The following is a 12,243-nucleotide window of genomic DNA, read 5'->3' as shown; positions in this document are numbered from 1 at the left end:
ACTCGCACTAAAGACACCGGTCTCTTAGTTCCATTAAGAGCTTCGATTGCACACTTCATCTACTTATTCACATAAGTTTGTTTGTACGTAATCACAAAAACGTAAAGAACGGAACGTTTTCTGTCGCGATTTTGAAATAGCACCGCGTTAAGAATAGCAGACACTGCAACCTGTCATCTTTTCAAAGAGCCGATCCATTAAGCCCTATATAAAATTTCGTCATTGAATTACACACAGTCTCTAAATCGAGTTGAACGAAAGTTATCGATTTGTCCGACACCGTTATATGCAGCTCTAGAGCTACGCGAAAGGTCAAGGCGTTTGGTTTATTAAAACTTATTTCAAACGAAACATTATTAAGTTCGCAAACACAAAACGAATGTAATACAATCATATTACAAAACAAATATAGAGCTATGGCGGGGAAACGAACTTTCAAATTGTCAAGCTTGTTATTTATTTCAGGTAGGTATAAATATCTTTAAAAGTTTTTTTGAACATTACGCAAAATTTCACTGTAATTTAGAAAAATATCAAATATTGTGCACAACAAAACTATCTGCATTGATAAATTCGTTATTTAACAAACAAAAAAAAACACATTTAGTAAACTCCCCCCGACAATTCAAAGTCTAATCAAACATCTGATTTCAAGATTGAATACTTTCACATCATGATTAGAACAAACTGTGCACGATTAATTTTAATACAATACAAAAGAAGACGTGTTGTTTAAATATAAGATAAAACGATGAGAACGCATCGCACCGACATCTGGTCGACGCGACGTGCGGCTTAGTGCGAACCAAAGAGAATAATATGGACGCTTCAAGCCAGTTAAAACTTATCAATTGCTACGGGGCGTTAGTGGTGTGGCGCAAGTGATGAACGCGATACACGCTGTTTTAATTAAACTAGTGGTCCCGCAGTAGCCGAAAACCGACTATAATTAATTGAAAATTATAAGTTTGAACATTATTATGGTTTTATTATCAAAGACTATTATACTTCTACAGTCACAGATTTCGCCAAGACTACACTATAGACAAATAATATTATACTAATAGCAATAAAAAAAGTTTGACAATAAACAAAGAGTATATATGTGTGTGTTTCAAATACAAGGTAGTGTGTGTAATGTTTTCTTTATTGATTTTGTGCATAATTTAAAAAAAAATATAACATTCTGCACTCCTTCTCTATATTCTTTATAAGTGTGAGAAATTTCATACTCCTGGGGCGGCGCAATTTTCGTAAAAAGGGGCACAAAGTTTTGCCTCACGTATTAATATATAGATAGAAATTGACCATGAACGACTGGACTTTAAGTAATTCATTGAAATAATTCATTGTTTTTGCGATGTTTACTATGTTGTAAATACAATGTCAGATTGTGGACTCGAAACTTTAGGATGTTATACATTGGAGATTCAATGTTTGTTTATTTTATTTTTATTTTATTAATCCCACTATTGAAAATAATCAACGAACTCATGTTGTCCGGTTATTGACCCCATACTAATTGCGACTCAATCTAGTCTTATATCGAATGGTCATTGTCATGACCTTCACACTTTTGTGTTATAAATTCTATACTAAAAAATTTCAGATATGATTCGGAACTAGTCGATGCAGATTCGTTGTTTGATCAACTCTTAGCACTAGTAACATAAATTTTTGTCAGATATTTCATATTTTCAATATTAAAATAAAATCGTTACGACGCTATAGCCAATGATTTGGGCCAAGCGTTGAGCTTGTGTACCGCTGACTACCGTGTCTGCTTATTACTGACGTTACACATTTCGGCGAAAAAATTTTCGAAATACCTCAAAGGCATAAGGTTCAAATTCACTTAAATAATCCTCGATGTGCAAAAACGCACACTAGTATGCGAGGCGATCACCTAATGTGCTGCGTGCGTGTGTGCGTATTCAATTATTCGTAATTAATAGAAGTGAGAGAGATTTGTATTATAATTGATGGCAATAGAAGAGGCTTTTTTATAAATGCAACGTCCGAATAGTTTTGAAATTGTGTGACACGATACGGCGCTACGGAACTCGCGTCCTTTGTGTAGGCATAGTTCAAAGTTTGCAGTTCTGCATACGTCACAAGTATGTCAACAACGTAACAGCTGTGCGTAGATAAGTATATACGCAAGTATGTAACCGAGCCGGTCGCTCCAAGACAAAGTTTCCTACTTCCTAACAAATACCGAAGTCAAAAACAATTCTGAGAAATATATCAACAAAAAAAATTTCACGTGAACTTAATTCTTGTATGTTTTCATTTCTTTAAGATAACTGACGAATGTTTTTTCTGCGTGTTAAAAATACCATTATTGAAACACATTGAATAGAAGTATTCGCCTTGCGACAAACTAATTTAGAAGCAACCATGAATTTGTTTAGCTATAAACGTATTTTTTTATTATTATTTATTGCCATCGATTGCAAACGATCACACGACCCATCCGGTGGTAAATGGTTACCGTCACACTTGAATGCGATCAATGTCAGGTACAAAAAAAGTAGCTGCCTATTAAATTTATTTATTTTATTGTCCTATAAGTTTATAACAACCACATGGTCGATTAATCTTTCAGATGTCACGTGCATTCGAAATAAAAAAATTGCATGTATTTTATTTATTTATTGCATAGATGGGTGGACGAACTCACACTGGTTAAATGGTTACCAGAGCCGATAGACATCTACGACCCAAATGCCGCCATCCATCTTGAGATATAAGTTCTGAGGTCTCAAGTATAATTACGACTGAACCACCATTCAACCCGAAACGCATTACTGCTTCACGGCAAAATAGGCAGGGTGGTAGTACCTACCCGTACGGACTCACAAGACGGCCTACTACCAGTAATTACGCAAATTATAATTGTGTGGGTTTGATTTTTATTACACAATGTTATTATTCCTTCACAGTGGAAGTCAATCGGGAACATTTGAAGTACGTATTTCATTAGAAAAATTAATACTCGCCTGCAGGTTTCGAACACAGTTGCATCGCTCGCGACGATTGCACCGGACGTCTTATCCTTTAGGCCACGACGACTTTACATTATATTTGATCATGTTTACTCATTACTAACTCGAGAGTATAATATTTAAGCTTAGATTTACGTCATCTGTCCTTTCGCTCTTTAAAAGTAGCGTTCATAGCGAATGAACAATTACGATGTCTACAATCAGCAGTTTTTTTTATTGCTGTAAATGAATAAAAATCGTATCTAGCCTATTCACGTATTAACCACACAATATCCGGCCGAGCTTATTTATAATAAAAGGAATATTCTTGGTATAATTTTCGTCATATTATCATATTTGGTACGACAGTACAATTACTTTAATTAATTCCAATTTAATTATATTAACAAGCCGTGCGAGCTTATTTTAACCATCGATTTATGAAAAGTTATGTACCGGTCTGAAAAAATACATGTATCACAATCCAGAATCAAAAGTTTATATTCTATTGTTGTTACGTAAAATACATAGTTTTAATATTTCTGTTGGATATAAAAAAAACATGTTTTTTTTTTAAATTGTGATTACAATTTAGTCTTCGATTTTATGCATTTTTTTTTACTTTTCATTATTTTTACTTCGGAGTGAAATATAAATTTTATTAAATTTGATAAATTACAAAATATATCGTAGTTTCAATATTTTTTTGTAGCAAATAAAATTATATTTGAAAAAAACTTTATAAAAGAGTGGATTCATAGTTCAACATCTAGCTATCTCACATTCGCACGCTCGCAAGACTATGTTGCGCGGTGACGTCATAAGCCGCAAAGTGCATTTTTTGTTGTTTGACCCACAGCCAAATGGACTTCCAACGTATTAGTTAATAGTAACCTTCAAATAAATAAAAAAAATCGGAACACAAATTCTCATTGCAGTTAATGAAATTGAGTACAACAAGTTTTCATACTTAAGTTCGTATTTCCATCTAATAGATTTGGATCCTATTCACTTTAATTCTGAAATTCAATATTATTTAGTCGCTATGCGGAAAGCAGCGGCTTGGCTGTGCCCCCGGCATTGCTGACGTCTATGAGCGACGGTAACCACTTACCATCAGGTGGGTCGTCCGACCGTCTGCCTGCCCGGGCAATAAAAAAAAAATTCTAATATTCTAGTGGGCGACCCTAAAACTGTAATCAATTACCACCAAAACCCCCCTGAATCCAACTACCGCTTTCTTTTTTGAGACATTAGAAGAATTTACCTTCTTTTGTTGTTATCTATAAGCTGCCAAATTCATAGCCCAACAGGTGCGGAGCGGTTTGTGGAGCCTATAGGCCCCACAATTTGAATACTGCTAATCATCACGAAACAGAAGTCTTAGATTCACTCAATAATATATAAGGGGAGAAACTGTATTATGTATATTGTATACCGCTCTAGCTTTATAGATCTAAACAAATAAATACGGGAACAGACTGCATATCTGACAATCAGAAATCAGACTGTAGAGAAAGTAATAATCATCCTTGATGTCAAAAGATGATAAGCCAGACATTGGGCTTATTAATATAATGGTTATCCATGGAGTTTTAATAGACTCATGGTCAGTTAAAGCATACGTTATGTGAGTTTCATCTAGAGGAGCCTGGAAAATGGAACTGTTGATATGATAATAGTTTCAGGCACTGATCTGTATGCCTAAGACGGGAGACATGAAAACAAGCCCACTAACGCACCACTATTAGAGATTCACTTCAGACTACTATACTTTTTGATCCAGTAAAATTCACCTATTTTACTAACGCCACAATAGCTCTGTGCTTGCAGAGCTCACGTAATGGGACTATAAATTCTCAAAATTATTTGAGACGACATCGACTAAAGCCATCCTAATTCTGCTGGCCGCAAAAGAAACTCGGCTGTCCAATTTCAAAACCTAGTATCTGACAAATTTAAAAAAAAGTGTGTTTTTGCATTTTTCGACCTTGTAGACCATTCTCCACATATTAGGATAGCAAAAACCCCCAAAAATTTGTAAAAAACGAAGTTACACAAAGTCAGAAACCTAGTATCTACAGTAAAGGTTTTCAAAATGCAAAAATTACAAGATTAGAACATAGTATATAACATCAACCATTTTAAAAACCTAATAAGTGCTTGTAGTTACTTGGATTTAAAATGGTTCAAGCAGATACTAAGGCAATGAAATGGTTGAAATAAACGTCAAAACTCCCGCGAAACTTTAGTAAGTGAGAAAATCGTTGCACGTTGTTCGTGTTTTTGTCTATAAAATGAGTAAAAATCAGTTTTATAGGTCGAAATTGATCTTGAATGCTTTAAAAGAACAACATGGTGAAATGTAAGTACGCTTCAGTGTGTTTTATTATTGTCAAGGTTTTTTGTTTTCCAAAATTGCAACCTACTACGACACATAAAGTAAATGAAGGTGCAAATATTCCAGAGGATGTTAAAACTGCATACGGGGATCACAAAGCTAGAGCAAGTAAAGCAATACAAAAGTATCAAGAAGATGCCTCCCTAGAAAATACTTCCTCTGTGAGATACTATTCGATGGATTTACAAAAAGTTATGTTGTTACCCGACATGCCTAAAGTCAAAGAATCGTTTTTCTTGAGTAGAATGATAACTTTCAACTTGACATTTGCACCAATCAGAAAGAAAACGAATGTTAATAATATTTGTATTCTATGGCATGAAGCCTGTTCTGGACGAGATGCTCATGACATTGTTAATGCAATTGCAGCAATGATCGAAAAAGAAAGAGATTTTAATCATTTGATATTGTGGTGTGATAATTGCAGAGCTCAAAATAAAAATTGGATCCTCTTTACATCACTTGTTACTATAATAATCTCTGGGTTTTTCAATTTAAAAAGTTGGACTTTGTAATACCTACCTAACTAAAGATCACACAAGCATGTCGCTGATGGAGTTCATGGCAATATGGAGAGGCAGATTAAAAACAAAAGATGCTGTGTACGATTTTGAAGACTATAAGAATGTAATTTTGGGTTGCAAATCGCATATTGAAGTTATCGAATTCGAAAAATCGTATGAGTGGGTAAAAAAGAAACGCATACCGCGACGCAATGATGACCTTGTTCCCATTAATAATTTTTTGCTTAGTTCTTTGGTTGAAATAATATTTGTAAATGGGTGCCGTAATATGTTTTGAATGATTTTTAATCTCCGTATTCCGAGTTGAATTCTCTTATTAAAAACACAATCTCTTGATCATGCCAACCTTAAAAAATATTCCAAGAGGCATTAACGAAAGTAAAAAGGAAGGCATAGTAACAACTTTATTTAGCTTAAAGAAGTTTTGGAGAAGAAGTCTTGGCAAAGTGTACCGATTAATAATAATCCAGTTAATTTAGTTTCTAGTGGACAAATATTAATAACCGAATAATTTATTTTTATTTGACTGTTTTCAAATATTTTGAGTGATTATTTTTTGATTTTTTACTGTGAACAAATAGTGTTTGGTTTCCGATTATGTGTTTTTTTTTTCTTTTTCATTAAAACTGCTTATTTCTGCCCATATTTATGTTGTTTTATTCTGTTTTTTCTTACTATGTTTAAAAAATTGCATTTAGTTCCTACTCAGTAAATTCAGACCTAAATGAAAACAAAGCAAGTGATCTTACTAAGTCTATTAATTTGCGTTTATCCCCACTCATTATATTTTAGAATTAGATGAAAACAAAGCAAGTGATCTTACTAGGTTTTGAAATTGTCACACTCAAAAAGTTTGATCTAAGAAAACAATCTTTTTATTAGTAACTGCTCCTCTACGCACATCTTTTGTGATAGACGCATGAAATCTACTTTTTTATAAAGCCTGTTATGCACCTCAAATTTTGCAATCACTCTCAAGAAGGTACGACTAATATTATTGAAACGGCACGCTGTCAAAGATATGAAATTGTTTTTCGGCTCTCCTGTAAAATTTAGTTTTATGCAGATACTGGGTTTTGATATTTCACAGCCGAACTATTGTGAAATCATTAATTAATTTTCCATTGTTACCAAAATATATTCTACCTATCTATATTATTCACTTGATAGCTTATCTAAGGATCTATGTATTTCGAATTTGAAACAAAGAAATGTTCAGGGTACAGAGCATTCTCAGATGATTTAAACCACACTTAAACACCTCCAAAAGCTTACAAAATTGTATTTGAGAATATGTGGGGATACTGGAAACAGCTAAACAGACAAGATTTTAATAATATGTAAAATAACAGGAATATAGGACCATTATAATTTGTGGAGAATTGCTCTTCTATTGTATTTTTGATTGGTAAGGTTTGGATAAAAAACTCAAGCATACAGCAACAGTGACCTAATAATAGGTAATACGTGGAGATAGCTGACTCTGTTGGTAATGCTGGACAAGTTATAGTGGATTAACAGAAACAGATTATAAACTATATATCCACAGAACAGCATGTGATTGGCTGATTGAGTAAAACACTAAAGTCAGGTTATGGTATTTATTTTCTGATAGTGGCTGAAATTGAGTCTATTATATCATGTATTGCAATAGATTAGTCCAACCTATTTTTGATAGTTCATGATTAGTCAGGTGGTACAGCCAATTTATGGAAAACAGATGCATTATTGTCATGGATACTACACTATCCATCATGAATAATAGATTCCTAATATGAGAAACAAAAATTAACCATGATCACATCACTATTTCACTATTGAAGTCAGATTGGCTACTTTTTTTTAGTTAGGAAGTGTTGTGGGTATTAAGGGCTCTGTAAAATCAATACTAAATTCTCAGCTAAATTTACTACATTTTTGACTGTCAGCTAGCTTAAATCCCTAGGAGCATGGTCACCTGGTCAATCGTGGGTAGCCCATGCTGGACATTCAAGAAGCAGTCATATTGCTGCCCACTTTAAAAATCTGTTTATAGTACGACAATCCATAGTACTGTGGAAATATTTGGGGGTTCATTCCATACTCTAGTCAAACAGGGACAATTACTTTAAAAAATGGGCTGTGAATGAATGAGCACAGCACTTCCAGGTAAAATGGATGAACTCACCTCTAGTGGTAAGTGGTGTGGTGGTAGATGCTGAGGTTACCTCGAATCGATGATCTTGATAGAAAAGTCACTTATGTGCACAACATTTCATTTTCAACAACACAGTCCAGTTATACCCTATCATGAAATAAGCAGTATAAAACCAGCATTAAATTCCAATCAACACATGCATTTGTACATCATCACTTCATGAAACTTAATGAAAAAATCACCTATGAACATTTTCACTATTAGCGCACCTATATTTTTCATTGGTTATAATGATCTACTCTTTTATTTTTTTATTTATTTTATTTTATATTTACTATATTACTATACTATATATTACAGCTGTTAGAAAAAACAAGACAATAAGGATACAGAGTACAAGGGCACTACTTATTTCATGTTGAAATCTCTTCCAGTAGGCCCGCAAAAGGAAAGAAGAATTAGGAACACAAACTTAAACTTATTCTTTGTTAAAATCTCCTTGAAGTTTGCATACTAAATTAACAACACTGATATTATTATGCTCACTTGATAATATATTTAAATCAGTGAAATTATTTACTAATATCAGAATTTGTTTGTAGTGTTCATTGATATGATTCATTTTAAATTTAATTTGTTGGTCTGTAAAGTTTATTGACCTGAAATCTGTGGGATCCAGTAAATTTTAGTAAAAATGAAATAAATTCTCTTTATTTATATTTTAATGTTAATTTGTAGTTTAACACAGTTCAATGATGAAGATTTTTATTCAGACCATACATTTTATTTTCAATATGGTATAATGTGCTAGCTTATAAACCCAAATTGATTGTCTCTGTGTTTGCACTTGACCATGCCGAATGCAAATTAGAAAACATTGAAATCAAAACTTCAATAGAAGGCAATTTAAAAATAACTAAATAATGTTGTCACATTATTCAGTCTCACTTTATTCGAAAATAAAATAAGGATTGTTGATGGAATTATCAAAATCCATTCTTCAGTGTTATCGGTTATTCGTGATATATCATAATTATGTATAAAACCTAAGTTACTGCTGTTATTAGTACTAAGGAGAAAACCCAATAATGAGAGTGCAACACGAAGCCGATATTCCTATATTTTCATTTTTCTCAACTGAGTGTTTCATGAAAGCGCTTGTTGCCATTTCATGAGAGTGAAGCTTTATTAATTTGGGTCAATCATAAAATTTAAACCAATTGTGCTTTTTTATAATTCATTCACGGTAAGTTAAGGGTAAAATAGTTACCAGCTGCCTCTAATAATGCTTCCAGTCTGGCTTGCATTTCAGGATCGACAGCTCTTTCGGGATCATCGTGCGAGAGTAGGAACTTAGATGGCTCGGTACTACCATTTTCTTCTTCCATTTCGGCCTATTAAAAAAAATCTTTAATTATTTTTCGCTTTATACAGCTTTCTTGTAAAAAGCATTTCAAAGAGATCAATAAATAAAGTTTAATTCATTTGTTAATGAAAAGAACTAACATATAGAACAGTGACATTGTTTGTGATGACGAAGATTGCATTGGCAAATCTAAATCTTATTGTTTCAATGACAGTGTATCAATAATACTCATGACAAACTTTTACTCATTCACAAATACAGCTAAGTAAGTTAATAACTGAACAAAATAGGTTAATAGAGCAGTATTGTTATAAATTAATATGAAATATCTGTTAATTGGTTAAAATTTTCAAAGCTTCAGCTTAGGTATTATGAGTTAGTGAGGTTAACATCCTGGAGATATAAACAGGTGATTGTGTTAGAACCACAAGGACCATTCAACATAGATATAAGATAATTATTACATGGCACATTTAACTGTCCATAGCACACACATTATGCAGGTTATTTGTAAGTTTCACTCAAACTGCCACAGCGATTGTTGTTGGTGAAGCTTTCAGCACTCAGTAGGGTCATTTTGACTTACCAACAGGTCTGGCCTGCTAAGGCACAAACAAGCCAGCAAGATCTAGAACACCAACGAGAAACATATGAGACGTACTGACAATGTGGTGCATAAGGACATAAACCGGTGATTATTACAAACAATGGTCCTTGCAATTCACGTACAAATAGTTTTTGCGCGAATTTCAGTAGGCGTAACGTGCAGATAGTACGCGCGGCGACACTTACGTCGTACCCATTATACACGACAGTTTTCACGGATGCACAACTAAACTTACATAATTCACCATTCGTACCGAAAAACATCAAAATGCATCGTTTAAAAATTTACAATGATTGCATGTGATTCGAGAAACATGGCCACCGTACGTTTGCCCTTAGTCAAAACAAAAATAGACAAAAGAGCCTGGCTCTGGTAAATTAACCCGCATGAGTTACATGAAATTGTTTACGCTGTCTTGGAGCGATTGACTCAAGTAATTTCAGGTATTTCTCTGTAGTACCTATGTACCTATGACTTTCTGACGTTTTATGGAATATTTGGCAAGCGACGTATTGTATGAATGTAAAACCGATTTCTTTTTAACAGCGTGCTACGCAAGGGTTCATTGCATGGTTCGAAGTGGCAGAATGATTTCAGAAACAAAATAGTTCGTCAGATTAGAGCAGAATTGTTCAAAATGTCCCTTGCAGTATTTAGAGCGGTACAGATAATCACATTCCCTCTCTGCCACCGCCTCAGCCGCAAAACAAAACACGTTTTACCTCAGACACGGAGTCATCCTCACTTTCCGAAGAGTCTGTCATATATTTGGCAGGAGCTCCTGAATACGTTTCAGTTTCAGATTTGGCCGGACTTGAAGCCGAACTCTGTGGAGTAGACGTTTTTACCACATCAAGTTGCACATTCACCTTATCGATATTTCGGTTTTCAGACTGTCCAACATTCTGCATCTTTGTCCTAATCCAATATAACTTAAATAGTCTTTTAGTATCGACACTTTTAATATGAAATTAACACGTTATTTTATTAGCAAACAAAATTTATTTCGTCACTTAGCCAGGTTGAAACCCGCCATGTCTACTACATACTATGGCGAGGTTCCCGGATGCTTCAAGTAGGCTAGCCTAATTATCTCCCTCTGGTGTTGGTTTTGCGAACTTCTTAGCGCCATCTCTGTGGAAAAGTAAAAAACAAGTTCCATAAACAATAAGTTTGTTTCTTGACTTGATACAATAGTACTTTGATCCAAAAAATCATTAAGGTTTATCAGAAGTCGTATTAAGATTTTCTTACACAAGTACAATTATATGAAAATGTAAAAATATATAATCATGAAAATATAATAAAAAATATTTTTACCATAAAATATTTTATTCCATTCAAAATTCAGTAAGATGCTAAGTGCCGATTTTTTATATTTTAACTCAATAATATTAAAAATTAATCCGAATACTGCAGTTCAAACGGCAGCCAAGCACAATTAGCTGAAAGAACAATTAAGTTATGACAGAAATAACCTTACGATACAGGCACTTATTTTGCACAAATTCATACTTCTTTTACAAAGTTATCCATTTTTTGATTGTTTACATTTTTTTACACTGTATCTAATGCCGGTCACGTCGCAAATATTCGTACAATGTACGAATATTTGCGCGCATGTGAAGGGTCGTCAAACATTCATTCGCAAACCTAGCGGCTGCGCAAATGGGTTCGCATACTCAATTTGCGAACCCGTTTGTGCTTCCTCTTACACTTGTTTACGAATCTCTCACGAATTTCTCCTCCTTTTTAATTCGTCAATAGAACATTGAAGAGAAAAAGAGTTTTGAATTCTTTCCCAGACATCATTAACAGCCATGCTGTTTTTATGGGATTTCTTTTGATGAAGATACGCTACACAGTATATATTATTATACTACACGAACTATGAAAATGGCGATACGTCCGTTACCTTCGCAATCTTCGGCGCAGCTGGGCAAGCGAATGTGTGGAAGACTACGCGAAGGTTCGAGGTTCGCGCGCTTTGATGTCTGTTAAAAAACCGACACATCTTGGAAAACCACGAATGCAGCGAAAACTTTGCATAATCATTTGCAAATGTCGTCCCACACTTGCGGGTTTGCGTATTCGTGCGCATGTGAGTGACCGGTGTAAGTCAGGGCCATTCGAAGTTACCATACTATTTCCTTAGCAAGTGCTTCAAGGTGGTATGCATGTTGTTAAAGACGCATGCTGTTGATTACCAGTTTGTAATAGT

At 34.1% G+C, this 12,243-nt stretch overlaps 1 protein-coding gene across 20 annotated transcripts in view; it reads right to left on the bottom strand.

Moving 5' to 3' along the window:
• LOC101746836 (ankyrin repeat domain-containing protein 17) overlaps positions 1–11,137 on the bottom strand; it is a 64,191-nt gene extending 53,054 nt beyond the window's left edge. For 11 of the 20 annotated variants that reach the window (XM_062669129.1, XM_062669132.1, XM_062669133.1 and 8 more), the window contains exons 1-3: positions 10,745–11,099; positions 10,002–10,043; positions 9,320–9,443 (exon numbers count right to left, since the gene is read on the bottom strand). In XM_062669129.1, the coding sequence (XP_062525113.1) occupies positions 9,320–9,443; positions 10,002–10,043; positions 10,745–10,933 (355 nt within the window). In that variant the 5' untranslated portion in view covers positions 10,934–11,099. Of the gene's footprint in view, positions 1–9,319; positions 9,444–10,001; positions 10,044–10,207; positions 10,350–10,744 lie in introns of those variants that run through there. The other 9 variants (XM_062669135.1, XM_062669139.1, XM_062669143.1 and 6 more) reach the window with 4 other exon arrangements.
• Between the last annotated feature and the right edge of the window lie 1,106 nt (positions 11,138–12,243).

Source organism: Bombyx mori, chromosome 6 (assembly GCF_030269925.1).
Source record: "Bombyx mori chromosome 6, ASM3026992v2".
Lineage (NCBI taxonomy): Eukaryota > Metazoa > Arthropoda > Insecta > Lepidoptera > Bombycidae > Bombyx > Bombyx mori.
Note: the sequence above shows the minus strand (reverse complement) of the source record. Positions and strands in the feature narration are given on the sequence as shown.